The 17,290-nt window shown below is 46.2% G+C and overlaps 1 protein-coding gene across 8 annotated transcripts in view; it reads left to right on the forward strand.

Annotated features, from left to right (window-relative positions):
* The window catches only part of PBX1 (PBX homeobox 1), a 325,636-nt gene that overhangs the window by 155,800 nt on the left and 152,546 nt on the right, over nucleotides 1-17,290 (forward strand). Inside the window, exon 1 of one of the 8 annotated variants that reach the window (XM_077886858.1) lies at nucleotides 12,472-12,648. The exons of the other annotated variants lie outside the window; for them this stretch is intronic. Coding sequence (XP_077742984.1) covers nucleotides 12,630-12,648 — 19 coding nt within the window. The 5' untranslated portion in view covers nucleotides 12,472-12,629. Of the gene's footprint in view, nucleotides 1-12,471; nucleotides 12,649-17,290 lie in introns of those variants that run through there. 8 annotated transcript variants of the gene reach the window in all.

The following is a 17,290-nucleotide window of genomic DNA, read 5'->3' on the forward strand; positions in this document are numbered from 1 at the left end:
GGCTTTAGGTTCTTCGGTTCCTTGAGAGCCTTCATTTAAGAACTTAGCGGGGGATGTGTTTCTTCAAAGACTTTTATCCACCTGGTGTGGGGGGCAGTCAGAACCGGACTGGGGGAAGAGGAAGCCCCTTCGTGGCCACAGGATGAATATAGCCCAGCAAATGCAACCATGAGGGGAAGGAGTCCTTGGGTGTCCCAGTGGCCCCTCCCTTCCAAGACTGAGCTCGGTCTAGGATTGTCAGGCAGGTGTTCAAATAAATAATGCATCTAGAAACACTTCCAGCAGCAGCTGGGACCGCCTTAGTAGCTCCAGGATGGTGGGAGTACACGGTCCCAGCTACTTGGGCAGGTGTGTGTTGGCTCCAGAAAGTTAGAACAAACGCTCTCTAGACATATCCCCTACATGGACTAGGGACCCGTTTCTGACGGAGAAACAAAATGAAGCATTTATTTCGTCTAGCCCTGCCTGGAAACCGGTTGCCTTGGCTGAGCCCATCAGTTCAAAAACAAATGAATAGGCTTCCACTAGGGGGAGACTGTGGTTTCAGAGCACTAGGTTGGAATTAATACCTGTTTCTATCCAGTTCTTGTCCATTATTAATAACAGCACCTAGTATGACCTTAAGGAGAAGATCAATCTCCATTCATGATCATAATGACGATGACTTAACATATTCACAGTCTGTTTAGTGCTTATGCGCCAGACACCTTATGTATTGTTTTATTTAATCTTCAAAAAAAAAATACCAGTATTGTTCCATATCCCCCAATAGTTCTGAATGGTTCATGATAGTTAAAAACTTTGTCCAAGGTGCATAAGGCTTAAGTCATGGAGTTAAGTCAGCTTCTTGAGCTACCATACTTTGTTAAAAATGTGAACTTGCCATTTAACAGTATGTTTTACCTTTTTTTTTTTTTTAACACGTTAACTTAGACATATGGATTAATGTAGAAAAATATCTTATATTGACCTTATAGCATGTTCAGGGTAATTTTGGAGAATCCAGATTGTTTCTGTCAAAAGATGTCACCCCCAACCCCTAAAGACAGCCGTGCCTGGGGTGAAAATCAGCTGCTGCCCATTGAAGCTTCCCAGTTGGATCCCATTTGGGAACCCTTGAGAGGTCAAGATGTGGTGACCGTCATCATTGTGGATGCCGCTTCTGTAGGGCTAACTCTGGTATGTTGTAGGTCTAAGAGGGATACTTGACAACTGGGAGGATTTAGGATTTGAGTGACAAATGTAGTCTTGAAAATGATTCTGTAGGTTCTCGTTGTTGTCACGTGATGAGTATCCATCTAAAAGGTTTTAAAAGGTTTTATTGGTTGGAATTGTAAATATAATCTGTTCTGAAGGTAAGGAGAGCGATGTGATAGATCATGTTCCTGGAGCTTTCTGATTCATCTAAGTTCTTTTAGTTAGTTCAGTGGAAAATAGTTAATTTTTGTGAGGAATCGACTTAGGGAGCACTCCAGCAGCCAATCCTTGGATTGCTCAGGCTTCAGGGATGAGCTAAGCCCACCTCTGCCACTTTGTGGAATCAACACTGATGAGAGAGGTTGCCTGGCTAGAGCTCGCCAGAGACTCCACCTTGGTTTTGACTCTGATCATCTGGAGGTTACATAACGATGGTGGAGATAGCCACACACTCTTCTCTTTGTGGCATCGGGGGCTAGTTTTGAGAGAGCGCTCTGTTTCCGAATTTCAGATTTTGGAATGGGAAAATTTGAGTTGCAAGTGAGATAGAGGTTAGGTCTTTCTGAAACCGAGACTGGAGTCCTAGAGTCTCCGTCTCTGTGGTCCACTGGCCTCCCTCTTGTGGAATCACACTTGGGTTTACTGAAGAAGGAGGGGCTGACCCTCAGGAACTGGCCAAATGACAACCTTTTGGTTGATAACGAAAGTGTTTCAGAATTCTACTCAGCCTTGCTCCCGGCTGGTGACCCCGTCAGATCTGATAAACCGAACAAGCTGGGGATGACCGCGAGCTGCAAAGGAGCCCCACACAGGCCTGCTGGTCTGTGAGAGCCAACAAAGGGGCAGGGGGGTGCCTCCCCAGCAAGCAACTCCACGCTGAGCCATTTTTCTCTGTACTCCCTCTCTTGCAGGTTTAAAGCGGAGGTGAAGTTAGGGGAAGTTCTTCTGTCTCTACTTTGTCCTGTGAGAGGGAAGGTTGGGAAGCTGACGGTTTGATGTCTGTAGTAAAATGTGGACTATGAGCCCTGATTCCAAAGGCGATGAGATTGTCCAACAAACATTCGACCAGAACCTGGGGGTCTGGGGGCGCTAGCCGTATTTACTTGGTCTGAGTAAAAGCTTTAGGCTGTTAATTGGAGTTGTAAATACAATATTTTTTTAAAACATAAACTCCATGAACCTGATACAGTTCACTTTTTAAATAATTCTAATTTATTTATTTGAGAGAGAGAGAGGGAAGGAGAGAGAGAGTAGGAGCAGGGCAGGGAAGAGCAGAGGGAGAGGGAGCAGCAGGGTCCCCTCTGAGCAGGGAGCCCCACATGGGACTCTATCCCAGGACCCTGAGATTGTGACCTGAGCCAAAGGCAGATGCTTAGCCGACCGAGCTGCCCGGGCGCCCCTGGAGTTGCCCATATAGCATTTACAGGAAATGAGGGAGTAGATGTATGGTGTATTAAAATTACCTGTAGACCTTGTAAAAATTGTACATATCCTGGATCATCCCAGACCTGTGCAGTTTTGAAAAGCTCCCTGGGTGAGTCTGTGCCGTGTCCCACCGAATGGAGATCCGGTGCTTTACATTATTATATAGGAACATTGTTGTTGTCCTGCTCAATGAGCACCCCGATGATGGCCCACCATTCCTGTCATTGCATTTGGAAGTATTTTGGCTCCTGAAAGCACATGGGGGTATGCGTGAGTCCATGCACGTGTACTCACGGGTTTGTTTTCTGAAGCCCACGGTCTGCTGCTGGCCCTTGACATGTGATCAGAGTGATGTGGACATACAAGCCTGGGCAGACCGACTCTCCCCATTTCACCCTGCCTGCAAACACAGTTAACATCCTCAAGGTAAAGCTCTGAAATCCCATGCTGACCTTTTCGTGAAGCATTATAATCAAGTTGAACATTTCCAGTTGTACCACAAATGCTTGCCCCATGGGAAAACACTTCCCTACATTTTATGACAATTGATTCTGATTTTGAGGAACTAATTTGTATTGAATGCAAAATGTCCAGCCTCGCATGGAAACTGGAAAGTCCCCATGTCCAGACAGGTCCAACAGTGTGTTTTTGTTAAGAAGACAGAGAAAACAATGAAAGATTGTGTTTTCTGTTTCAGAAAATCCTTCCTTCATTGTTCTGCATATTTTTTCCCTTCCTTCCTTCCTTCCTTCCTTCCTTCCTTCCTTCCTTCCTTCCTTCCTTCCCTCCCTCCCTCCCTCCCTTCCTCCATTTCTTTCTTTCTTTCTTTCTTTCTTTCTTTCTCCTTTCTTTTTTTTGTTAATTTTTGTTTGTTTGTTGTTTTTGTTTTTTATGGTCCTATGGGTCTAATGACAGCAGGCAATGTTCAGATGTATGGGCTTATGGAAAGCTTCACCCTGTCTGGATTCTCAGCTCCTAGATGGCAGAAATCACTAGATCTTCTTACCGTGTGTTAAGCCCCCCATTGTGCCGAAGATCCCTATGTGAACATGCTGACCCCTTCCAAGAGACTCTTAGATTATATGACTGATGTTTGTTCTCTGTAGGGAAAGTCAGTGTTTCACTCCCCACATGGTGGTTCTGGCTACAAAGGGAGCGCTGCCCCTCGGACTCAGGGATGAACCCAAGAGCCCTGGGGCCTTTTAACATACCTTTGGAAGAAGTCACCGAAACAGAAAGCTACCACTTCTCAGGCTGACACCTGCTGACACAAATAGGAGCCTCTCAAGGTTGCCTTCAGCCAGGGCCCAAACCGGGGCTCACTTGGAGAAATCTCATTGAAGCTTGAGTTCCCCTGGCCCCCCAGACCCCAGCTAGTGTCTTCTTCGGTGTGAATCGCAAGTGATACTTGGGCAGGGATGTGGTGAGACGTCTGTTAAGGCAACAGATGCCCAGTGGAACATTGCTTGTTTGGCTTGTGATCTCCAGTCCAGGGAAGGTGCTGCCCCTCCAGTGGCGCTGTTGGTTGGCAGAAGGCTTCTGTAGCTTCCTTTCTGAGGGATACTCACAGTGGTCACACCTGTGTTGTAACAAAAGACAAATTTAGGGGAATCCTTGTGGGGAGCAGGAGGAGGTCTCTTTTTCCGAAAGAATGTCAGGATGTCTTAGGTGGGCATCTGATTCTACTTACCTGGACCAATGAGAAGAAGGCCAAGCAGGTGTGGGTGTCTGTAAAGGTTTCATCCAATCCCAAGAGTCCGTGAGCCTTCTCAGGTGCATGGCAGACTGTCCATTCCTATTTCTGGAATTTGCTTCTTGACATTGTCATGCCGGGGACTTTTTCTGAGTTGTGCTTTGTGGTAGAAAGGTCAGCTGTGCACCGAGGAATATGGGACTCATGCTCTTCTCCATCCTCGGGCCCTGGAGCAGGCATTTGACTGTGTTGCATATGAATTGGGGAGTTACAGGGTCTTAAGACTTTCTCTGATCCCCAGTGTGGCCTGAGTTCTCTTTAGGGCACTGCTTCAAATCTCAGGGACTCCATCTGTAAAATTGGGTGGTGGTGTTTGGTGTGTGTGTGTGTGTGTGTGTGTGTTTTTTTTCTACGGGATTGGGGAGAGAATGGAGGTAGAAGCATAATGACTTAAAAGCAAAAACAATTGAATTCTTTGAGCTGCGGTGCTCTGCTATGACAGCCCAGTTGTTTCCCGTGTGGAATACCTTCCAACACATTTATCTGGATTCTCTCACTTTTCCGTTTGCTGTCATTGGCCTGAAAGAGCAATTTACTAAAGGTTCCCTAATGTTCCCCAGGTAAGAGCGCTGAGCGTTTTGCGGTTGACCGTTGGACTGAGCGGGGATTGGGGGCACCAACCCCCTGCACCGTGGAAAATCCACGTATAATTTTTGTCTCCCCCAAAACGTAATAGCTTCCCGTTGACCTGAGACCTTACCGATTACAAAAGTAGTTGATGAACACATAACTTCGTATGTTACATGTGTAACACGCTGTATTCTTAGGATGAAGAGAATTAAAGGAAGTTATTAAGAAAATCATAAAAAAGAGAATATCCTACTGTAAAAAAAATTCTGTGGATAAGGGGACCTGCGCAGTTCAAACCCACGCTGTTCACAGGTCAGCTGTGTTTAATTTCTCATTAGTAGCTCCCTGTGGTTCCCCTTTCCCTGCCAGGCTGCCCTAGGAAAATGGGGAACCCCATCTGGGGATTAGCCAGGGTGCATATTTTCATTTAGAATGTTTTATTTATTTGTTCATCTATCTGTTCATTTAACAGAACTTTATGGAGCATCTTTTTTTTTTTTTTTTTTTAAGATGCTAGTCTTTTTTTTTTTTTGAGAGAGAGAGAACACAAGCAAGGGAAGCAACAGGCAATAGGAGGGGGAGAAGCAGACTCCCCATGGAGCAGGAAACCCTACATGGGCCTGGATCCCAGGACCCTGGGATCACGACCTGAACCAAAGGCCACTTAACCGACTGAGCCACCCAGGCGCCCTATGGAGCGTCTTTTAGCGACAGGCTGTATCCTAGGCACTAGGGATACAGTGCGAATGAAACAGGCAAACAAACCCTTGCCCTCACGGAGCTTCCATGTCAGTGAAGGAAATAGACAGTCAATAGGTCACAACATGGTGGGAGGCGGTACCCTATCCTATAAAACCCTAATGTCTCAGGCCCAGTTTTGCATCTTACCCCTGGATTGACCCTCAGTGCGAGGCTCCCTGGCGGGTGGCCCCCTGTGTGGCGCTGCCTGGCTGTCACTGATTATACGTATCTGCAGGGCTTATGCTCGTGCTCTGTAACCATTTCTGCTACGGGATCATCTTGCCGTTCACTGAAGCCTTAATCTCTTACGCCGCGATCAATGGGCGTGTGCCTTTCCCCGTTGGATGCTCATTTTTTAATCCTTACTGCCTCCTTCAATGTCACCCCGTTCCATTTTTCTTTATAGACTTTCAGGTCTACTGTACCTGCTGATGACTTAGTGGAGAGTGTTGGGCATCTCCCTTAATTAATTCCATCGATTGCAAATCCCACAGGGTTCGAGGTCCTTAGATTTCTGAAGCAGCTAAAGGGAATGTCTAAATTCCAACCTTTTCCTCCTACAAATTGCTTTGCCACGATGTTGCTGGGAGGGAGTGCTGCGGTTTTATTCATCTGAAAGAGTGTATTAATCCACAGAGGGTTCTGCATTCTTAACTGGGCTTTTTGTATACGAGGTGGAAGGAAAATACTGGGCTTGGATCTCTCCCTCTTTCTCTGTCTCCCCTTCTTCTCCCATTGACTCCCATAATGCTGGCTGAGCTGGGCTGTAGTCTTCGCAGCCAGTGGTTTCTCGGATTCTTTGAAGAAGGGTATGACCGTCGACCTAGGACTTCTTTTTGAGGAGTAACCGCGTAGGGTTTTTCCAGGAGGATACAGCTCAAACCTATGGCAGTGACCTCATTGAGTAATATCTATGTGATTCTTTTTTTTAATGCTCCCTGTGAAAAGGAAACACAGAATTTCTGGGAAAGAGTTATCAACTCTGGCTCCGCATCGTGAGGTTTGTAAGAACAGCACATCTTCCACAGAAATCAGCATTGCTGGGAACCTGAGAGATGATGACCTCATTTCCCTCGTTTTGTAAATGTGAACACGGAATAAGGAATTTGCACCGACTGAGTACTTGACAAGCACCAGGCCCCTAGACGAGGCATTGTGCACATGCGATCTGTGAATGGTGCAGTAACTGGCTGGATTGGGCAAATTCCAAGCCGCCACTAAAACCCAGTCCCTTTCCAATCATCCTACTGCCTCTCCTGAAACCCAAAGAGCCAAGGAGAGGGAGGACGGAGGCAGGGCGCCGTAGAGGCTTGTGCACTGCTCTGGCCTGGGCAGACGCTGGGTGGCGGCCAGACTGGCTGCGCTCGGAGCATTGGCAGCTCCCAAAGAGTTAATGTGGGACCGGCGTGGGTGGTGGGCAAATGGAAGGGGCTGGAGGGGAGAGATCGACAGATGAACACCCCCCCCTTCTCCCCATCATGCCATCTGACCGTCTGAAGTTGTGTGCGTGGTGGAAGGCCAAGAAGCACATTCTGAGAAGGGCGTGGACTTGTCTGCAAGGGCTTTTTCCCCCTCTGCCTGGGCCAGCCAGGTCGCAGAGCCCTGTGCTGCCTGCGGCTGGAGAAGAAGACTCTGTTGCTATGCGCCGGAAGCTTAATTTTATTATTGCTCTCCCCTACTTAATGTCTGTCTCTCAGGCAGCTGGTGATGTTTTAATGAAGCTGGAATTGTATAGTCTGTAGCGCTGGATAATCATAAGCTGCCGAGTCAGAATCAAATTAATAATTCATGAAATTAAAGTGTATAATTAATTTGAACCATGCAGATGAGAAGAAGGGCCAGCACCCACAGCCTGGAAGGAGCTGAAGTGTGGGGAGTGTTTACCGAGCTTGGCTTCTGTCCCCAGATCGTGTCAATCGGCGTGCGGGTTAGGGGTCGCCTGCCTGTTGGTCTGTCCACCTGCACGCCCATGCTTACCGGAAGGAAGGTGCTTTCACCTAAAATGTGAACTAATCCTAGAAGCTCCAACTAAGCATTTTAGTTGGTTTTGAGTCCCCTTTCCCAGGCCCTGAAAGGATCTTACTCCAACTGGAAATGAGACTGTCGGTCGTTATGGGGTTGTGTATCCTTGTGGCAGGGGGTCCGTTGAAAGCTCCATCAGAACCCCACCACCACCATTTTTTTAAGATTTTATTTATGTATTTGAGAGAGAGGCAGAGATAGTGACAGAGAGCATGAGCAAGGAGGAGAGGGAGAAGCAGACTCCCCGCTGAGCAGGGAGCCCAATGTGGGGCTCGATCCCAGGACCCCGGGATCATGACTTGAGCTGCAGGCAAATGCTGACCCTTCTGAACCACCCAAGTGCCCCAGAAATTTCACTCTTTTGTACAGGTCACCAGGACGTAAATCAAATCCAGAAATTTAGGCATTTTATTGAGCTTCCAGTGTCTTATATTTCCGCCTCGTGAGTGCTGTCTCTCACACACACAGGCGGACACTCGCACAGCAAATGCGAATGACCTTCCCTCGACAGCCGCAATGATGTGTTTCCCATCTAGCGTCCTGGTTTTTTTTTTAGCTCTTGCAGAGGCCCCTGGCCTGGCCATAACTTGAAAAGCTGTTCTTGGTGCCATTCCTAGCCCACAAAGAAGGAAGGGAGAGGAGCCCAAGTGCCTCATCCAGGGACGGGGACTGGTCGATCGCGTCTGAATTGCTCTGCCTTTCCTGCCTGCTACTTTCAAGCAACTCTCATGTTGTCTTTGTTGTCTCTCTGGGTGTAAGAGGCAGGGGTTCTGCTTATCACTGGTGTGTTGACATCACTTGCCGGGCATTTTGCCTGTCTTCTGCAGACGTTGACTGGGATCCCTCTATTGTATCTGTAGGGGGTGCCCGCACTGGTCCTCCTCAGCTTCGAAAGACAAATGCTCTGGTGCTCTATCTAGTGAGAGAGGGATCTCTGGGTTGTGCTTTTCATTAGAAAATCCCTTCTGGTGTTTCAGCCTCCTAAGCATGGCATCTCCTTTTCCCAGTGGAGGCTTGCAGAGAGTGAGAAAGCAAAATGGGGAAGTGCAAGTGTCCGTTCCTCTTTGTCAGGTCTTTGAGAGTTCTTGTTCTAAAGGGACAAATGATTGGAAGCCGTGATACAAACTAATAATGCATAAACCCCCAAAGGTTTGGGTTGCATTGAGGCTCCGTTGACTTCACGTTCTTGAGTCTTCAGGATGTTTATTTGTCCCTCCTAGAGAGGCTTGCTCGGTCTGCCTCTGTGCTCACGCACTTCGCCGGGAACAACGGGAGGGAGTTGTACCAGTGGGAAATCTCCGTGGGTACCCAGGGCCTCACAGACAACATCAATTCTCTTTACTGTCTCTTGATCCACGTGCTTCTCCTAATGGGCCTTCGCTTCTGTGGCCTCAACTTCTGCACACCTTTCTGCTTTCCCACAAGTAACTAACTTCTCAGCCACTGATGCTTTGCCAGACGGGCTGATTCCCTGTAAACACATCTCAAAGTTCTAGCTTGCTCCCAGCAACCCATAAGCCATTGCCTGTCTCACACTCTCCGACTAAGGTACAAATCAGAAACATCTGAGGCCCAACACATAACGAATTCATTTGGGGGCCAAAATAATGGTCCTGTAATATGCCTGGCTTCCTATCTTCCAAGCGTTTTGCCTACACAAGTAAATCCTGACTGTGAAGTAGCTATCCATCATTTTTTGGTAAGAAAGCCAAGACAGAGAATGAAGGTGACTTGCTCAAGACATCTAGAGTGCTTGGCACCATGATGGAATTTGCTTTGTCTTGCTCTTCAGTTGGTAGAGGGAGCTTTTGACAACCACCTAGAGGATTTGGAAATGAAATGTAACCACCTAAGCACATCTGGAATTTCCTACTCTCATGTTCGGTTGAAAATTTTTGTCTGCCTTGAGTGATTGGATGCCATCTTTTTTTTTTTTAAGTTTTTTAAAAAAATTATTTATTTGTTTATTCATGAAAGACAGAGACAGGAAAAGAGAGAGAGAGAGGCAGAGACACAGGCAGATGGAGAAGCAGGCTCCCTGCAGGGAGCCTGACGTGGGACTCGATCCCAGGTCCCCAGGATCAGGCCCTGGGCTGAAGGAGGCGCTAAACCACTGAGCCACCCAGGCTGCCCAATTGGATGCCATCTTGCTGGAAAAGTGTTATACTACCTGGATTCCTGTATGGCCTTTTTAGCATTAAAAGTGGAATCTGTTTTTGACAAGATGAAAATATGGAATGATCACAATATTTACTTGTAATCTCTCTCTTTACATACAAACAGTTCGGTGGACCCATAGCTGCCTCCTCCAGGGACTGGGATCTTGCTGATTTGAATATGTTGATTACGGTTTGCAGAGGCTGACGTCTTTTTTTTTTTTTTTTTTTTTGCTGTGAGCTTGGTGTAGAGAGAATGGAAAGGACGATGCTGAGTCTACTTGTATGTCACCTGAATAACTGGACAGTGACCCTGCCAGCCCAGTTATTCTAGCCATGCAAACAGTAATTAAGCTCGATTGCTGTAGGATCAGTTTAATTAACCAGGTGGCATTCAGCCATGAATATGGGTAGAACCAATGAATTAACCAAAAAAAAAAAACAAAAACAAAAACAAACAACAACAACAAAAACTCCAAACAACAACAACAAAACCCAGTAACACCTTAGCAACAAAACCTGGTCACATCTGGGTATATGAATAGGTGCATATTGAAGCCACTTCCAGGAATTATATAAAATTGTGAGCATGGGCATTCACTTCATCATTGAATTAGCACTGTTTGAAGTCTATTGAGTATGAAATGGAGGTCTATGGAGTATAGAAATGGTCTTTAGGAAGTCTTTTAGGAAGAGAAGTACTTCCTAAAACCTGTAATGACAAAATAATGCTCTACTGGTAAAAGCATCCCTTGCATCTCCAATGGTGAAATAATTCTTCGTTGTGGTCCTTACTTCATGACTTTATAGCAGTATTTGTGTGGGGCTGACAGTGCATTTTTTGTATAGGAAGAAACTGAGACACGTCTTGAGGGCAGTGACATCGTCGGCATCCCTTGGGATAGGCGCTGAGTTGGGGCTCCACTTCCATCTTAGCATCAGCTTTCTCCAAGAGCCTCTCTCGTTCTAATGTAATGCAGGAGAAAAAAACCTTCCCCTTGGTTTTCTGGGTTCCCTCCAGCTACTCTCTTTGATCGCTTCAGTTTGGTCAGGTGCCCAAGCCATGCAGCATAGCATTACAGTTTTGCTAAAGCTTAATGCCGGGCTTAGGGTTTATGAAGCTAGAAACCCCTAGGAATAAATATTCTGACCCTTTAGCAACTCCAGGGTGAGTTACTGCACTCGCCCCTTGGCATGCGCATAATGAATATGTAATGAAATTCAGTGATTAACTTATTTAATTTATGTATTTGTTTAATGTATGGCCTTCATATCCGTCTTACCATCTCAGAGAACCTGCAATTTCTGTTGGTTTCCTTTGGAAGATTCTGGAAGTCAGGGACTGTGCATGTGCACTTTTCTTTAGTACTCACTATGTCACGTTAATAAAACTCCATTTGGTTATAATTCCAAGTAATACAATTCCTATACAGTCCATTTTAATAAAGTGCACTTTTCAAGAACTAACATACTTTAAAAAGTAAAAAGGGCAAATTACCTTCATTTAGTGCATCTGAGCAGGCGGTGGTAGCTCTTGGGTGGGTCTTCTGGCCTGCCCCATCCACTCACATGGTTGCGATTGGTTCTTATTACTGAGATTTAGAGATTGACTCAGTGTTACAGACACAGCCTTTGGTTAGTGGCTAGAATTTGGTTATAGGTCATGGTTTGTTGGCTGCTTGTCATTTGAACCCCAGAGAGTTTTGCTCAGACTTCTAAGTTAGCAGTTAGTGCTGCACCTGTAAGGGGCAAGTGGGAAAAATCACCTGTCCCTCATCCGAGAGGGAGGCTTTTACCCCATTGGTGTTTCCAGTGGGGTTTGTCAACATTTGTGCCCTCCCTGCATCATCTTCTGTGGAGGGTATGAGAAGAGAAACCAAAGAACAAAAAGTGGAGATGGCTCACCCCTACGCGTTCTGGTGAGAATGGGGGTGACTCTAAGATGGGTGAACCGTTTGAGGCTGTGGTTCTCGGAGACACGAGCAAGGAGCCCACATGCAGCGTTTCCATTTCATGGGCAAACCAAGAATTTATTTATTTTCCAAAATGGAGCCAAAAGCAGAGAAGGAATTCATAATTTTCAGAAATTATTTATTATCATTATAACATTTCCCCACAGGCAGCAGATAGCCCATTATTCAGAATTATAACCTATCCTGGGTTTAGACATGGCCTGAATAATGAAATTGGGGGAGATGCAGAAAATACAGATATTAATGTTAACTAAACCTACTTCACTCAACAGAAGGAGGGACTGCCTCTCAGCTACAGATTTGTTTGTTTTCTCAAAAATGCATATTTTTTGCTCAGGGCCTCTGGTTTTTAACTTTACAAACCAGTTGAGAGTCACTGAGTAATTTTTAACTGCAGGATGCATCTCTTTCCCAATATTCTCTCCACCCACTGCAACATATTTCAGCTTAAATGGCCTGTTATTTTTCTTCACAGAGCCATGTCTCTGCATGGGTGAGAACTACAAAACCAGTCAGGAGGAATTTGATACGCCAAATGGGTCAGCTCATTATAACTTCTAGGAAACCACAAGATAATTGTAGGGTTACTGCTGGTAGGCTCCTCGGCCCCGTGTTAGGCATTCATACTCTTCTCCACTCAGCTTGCGACCGCCGCTTCTCCCTGTAGTACGTTTGCTAGGACATCTGAACAAAGATGGGGAACATGCCTTTTCCAAAAGGCAGAATTTTCAAGGCAGCGTCCAGGAATATTAGGTAACTGACCTTGGAGGTTTACCAAAGCAAAACTAAAATATGCGATTGAATTCTCACGGTAAGTAGGAAATAAATTTGGGGCATCTGCTCCAAATGATTGGAGTACCTTTGTTGATTCAAAGCGAATTTTCCCTGAATGATGTCCTATTGATAGATTCACTCACTATGTAGTGGTTAGGGTCCTACTGAAGACATTTATCCACGTACTTATATTTGTATCTTCATCTATGAGGGTAACAATAGATTGGGTCTGCTTTCTAGGGTCTCACAAGTTAATATAAATATTTTTAATATGGGAGCACCTGGGTGGCTCAGTCAGTTAAGCCTTTGCCTTCAGGTCCCGTCATGATCCCAGGGTCCTGGGATGGAGCTCCATGTCAGGCTCCCTGCCCAGCAGGAAGCCTGTTTCTCCCTCTTGCTCTCAAATAAATAATGTTTAAAAATAAAAAAAATTAAAAAATAAATGCTTTTAACATGGATGTAGAGAGTTCAAGGAATTGCATATATGTGTGTGCGTGTGTTCTAGGTCTATATGTATGTCTTTATAGATGTTTGTATATATAAATAATTAATATTTCTAATTATAGGCAGCATTCATATAGCAGTTACTATATGACTGGGGTGATTCTCAGTGTTTTTCAGGCAATTTATTTTAAAGAAGCAGAGGAAGTAGGTATAAATATTATCCTCCTTTTACAATTAGAGAACCTAAGGTCCAGAGAAGTTAATTAACGTACCTGAGGTCACACAGCTCATAAGTGGCATATTTAGTTAATGTAGGCAGGCAGTCTGGCTCGGGAGTCTGTGCTGCTTCTCACATATGTGTAATAAGCAAAGGACTGATGGTAATAATAATAAGAATAGAAGAAGCAGGGGCGCCTGGATGGCTCAGTTGGTTAGGGGTCTATTGATTTCAGCTCAGGTCATGATCTCAGGGTTGTGAGATCAAACTGTGCGTTGGGCTCCACACTTAGGATTCTCTTCTCCATCTTCCTCTCCCTCTGTCCCTCCCCAAACCCCTAGCTCATATGTACTCTCTCTCTCAGAAAGAAAGGAAGAAAGAAAGAAGTAACTATCACCAAAAAGTCTCTGTGCCCCAAGTACCGTGGCCCACACTTCACATCCATTCCCTCCCTTCATCCTGTCAATTACGTGATGATGTGGGTGCCATCAGTACCCTTCACTTTGCACACTTAGAAATAGACTTAGTTTCTAACTCGCCTCATGTTGCACATCTGGGAAGCAGCAGCTCTCTGGTATTGTTGGGATACACCCGGAGGGCTTCAGGACCTCTAAAGACACATCCACGTACATCCCTGTGAGGGAAGGAGAGGCCGAGCTGGGTTTGTAGGAGGGTAGGAATGGCGGGTCTATCAGCTGGTTAGAGCATGGAGTCTGTGAATCCATTTCTCGTTGGTTGGTTTTGCTCCTCTCCATGGACATAACCTTGAGTATTTGTCCCAGAGTTGGTGGCATCAATGAGGAAGGACAGAGCCATCCCCATGCTAGAGCACTGACACACCTTGTTGGCTGTGGCCTAGCAATGACAGTTGTGCAGCAGAAGTCGGGATGTGGGTGTCCTGACCTCTCTAGTGCCCACCCCAATAGTACGGAGTGTGTGTCCTGGGACCTCTCCATTAATAGGGTGGAATAGTGTCATTGTTTCATCCTGGGTCTTATGACCTAGTTAGGCATAATCTTTGGGGGAAGGAGGTGATTCTCTCCTCTCCCCTTTTCCCTCAGCCTTCTCCTGCCTTTTGGAAAAGGTTCAATCCCATCTCCCCGTGAAATATTTTACTGAAGAAAAGGGTCTCTGGCCCTCCCTGGGCTCCTCAGTTGAGCTGCCACAGCTAAAATGGGATCTGAACAACCTGGCACTTCAGACTCCACGATTCATTTTGCAGAAAATGCACTGCTTTTGCATAAGCGTGGTCAAGTCGAGGGCAGCGATAGGGGACAAAATCAAATGAACTCAACTGGCTCTTCCCCCTTGGCATTAAAGAAGCAACTAGAATGACCATTTATTGCAACATTTTTGCCATATTTTCTCTCCTTTTCATATTTGTCAACACCGATCTCTGGATGCTGGAACTTTGAGTCTACTCTTTTGTTTAAATGTGGAAAAACATAATGGATGGATGGGTAGTGCTCATCAGAATGAGGTCAGAAAAGTCGAAGACTCCGGTGTGTTTTTGCCAATGCAGTGCGTGTATGTGCACATGCATGCACTCGTACACATATGTCTGTGTCTCTGACGTATGGGCAATAGGTCTTCTGGAGACCGACACCCTCTCTGTAGGTTCTAGAAACTTCTTTACCAGCGATGACCCACTTGACCTATTTTCCAAGTGTCTTTTGCCTTCCTCCTACTCTTTGCATTCCTTCCCCCATCAGACATGTTAATGGCTCATATCATCTTCCCTTTTCATCAGTCAAAAAAAAAAAATCTCGCTTGGCTTCCCCTCTGATTTCAGCCTGTCACTTGATGAGGTCCCTGCTATTTATATTTTTGTTTGTTCAGAGGGAGGGGGGGGAAACATATAAATAAAGCCCAGGCAAACCCAACCGCCCTGCTGGATTGGAAGGGACTCCCTGGCCTCATGGCAGCAGGGCTGCCTAACTGGTAGTTAAGCAGGGACCAAGAGGTCCACACCATGAAAGCCGTTGAAAGGGTTACTGGGAAATGCAAACAAAAACAACATGCAAATGAGGCCGCCAGCAACAGGTAGGCTTAATCAGATGCTGTCAGATGAATTCAGCATCTCCCGATTGTCGCCTCTCTTTGCCTCCCATTCGGAAGCCCTCATCTGCTCCAGATGTGGTTTAATTTACTGCGACTTGGCTAATTACTGTAATTAAGGATTAATTACTGTTAATTACTTTCACATAAACTCAACGCCAGTCAAAGAGCGGAGCCTTATGAAGTCTGCCACAGAAGTGAGCACGGCTTGGCGGCCTGCGTGCGCTCTGCAGGTCTGTGGATGGCGCCTGGGCCCCTGCTGCCACAAATCTTCCTGACCTTCCAGCTCGCCAGCGGGACAGGAGGGCCAGAGGTGCGGGAAGGGTCAGCGCTCAGGCCCTCACAGGGCATCAACTACCAGGCCCTTCCCTACACAGTGGGCCACCAGAAGGACAGGGCTGCTGTTGGGGAGAGGGCCCGGTCAACCCGCAAAGAGATGCGCAAAGCACCAGCCTTCCCGGCGGATGTGGGAGCCAGCCTTGTCTTCTTTTTCTGTTATTACACTGTTGGCTTTGTGAGCTGATAAAGAAGCCAAATTCCTTATCGGTGCTGAGGCATCTGAGATGTTCACCGTAGGTAATTTGGAGCAAAAAGAAAAGAAGGGGCTGGCAATCGGCACCAGGTCATCCATTCTTTCTAAGTACTACCTTCCCTTCTTAACACATGGGCCGGTTTCTGTAGCGAGAAGCGGATAAAGGAATGGTTAAGCATCCTGCAGGCACCCAGTCCGTCCAATGGGAGATTAGTGCCACCCCAAATACCTGTTCCCCGACTCCGCCTGGGCTCTCAGCTCTGCCAGTTAACACTTCCACGCCTTACGGAGAAGTAGGTTGCCCTAGTGACTGTTAAAACAGATTCCCTTCTTAACCCTGAATGCGGCCTCCGCCTGGCAGATGGCACTAGGTTCTAGTTCATGAAGAAAATTGAACCCTTTGATCTCAGAATCCCTTAATCTCCCCCCACATTATCTCCAGATGGATCCATATTCCACCTTCCTCTTCTGCTTCCTCCGAGAGGTATTCCCTTTCTTATATGAAGGTGACTCTTCTCCCTGTGTCCCTTATGCTAGTCTCTTCTCTCTTCTGGTCCTTGGCTTTATCCGTGGTTCTGTTTGTCTTCCGTGTGCTCGTGGGCATTCTCAAGTCTTTTGTAACCTCCAGGAACCTATCTGTGGCTCTGTCCTTCTGTCGCTACACAGTCAGTCTTTCCCTTCCTCCTGTCATTCCAATGCTTGACGACAGAAATCCGCCTCTGATCTTTCTCGGCCTATCACAGTCTTCCTTTGCCCCATCCTTAGACTGTTCTAGATAATGTCACCAAAGCCACACAGCTGCTTGAATGTAATGTGTAATTTACAGTCTTCATCTTATTGGGCCTCTATCGTTGCTGTGTTTAACACTTTTCTTCATGACCTCTTGATTCTGAATGATTTTGTTCCCTTTAATGGGCTTCTCTTTCTCCATTAGACCCTTAGATATTGATATTCCTATAGAGTTCTAACCTCAGATGGGCTGCAGATGGACCTCATTCTATCTACTTGTTGGGTGACCCCATCAACCTCAGGGTGTTTACGACTCATCAAGTGGCCTAAGAACTCTGGGCTTAGGGTGCCAGGCCATGTGTCTCATTCACTCTTGTATCTCACAAGGGGGAGTACCACTATTAACGTAGTGGTGCCTCCTGCTTGCTGGACTGTGGAACCCTGGGTCATGTGCACCTTTGGGTGCCTAGCAGGGCAACTTTCGAGAGTCTTGTTCCCACTACCACCTTTCTTCTTACACAGGAGGATATTTCTGTTGCGGTGAGGCAGGTCTTCATGTCATCTAAGAAAATCCTAGGACTAGAATCATTTCAAAGTCAGGTTCAGAGATCTTTCCTGATTGTGCAATTCTAAAAGATGCATTGATTGTTGGTGCAGAAAAAGAATACTGGGATATGCACTCCCATATGTTTATAAAAA

The sequence above is a fragment of the Canis aureus genome, chromosome 38 (assembly GCF_053574225.1).
Source record: "Canis aureus isolate CA01 chromosome 38, VMU_Caureus_v.1.0, whole genome shotgun sequence".
Taxonomy (NCBI): Eukaryota; Metazoa; Chordata; class Mammalia; order Carnivora; family Canidae; genus Canis; species Canis aureus.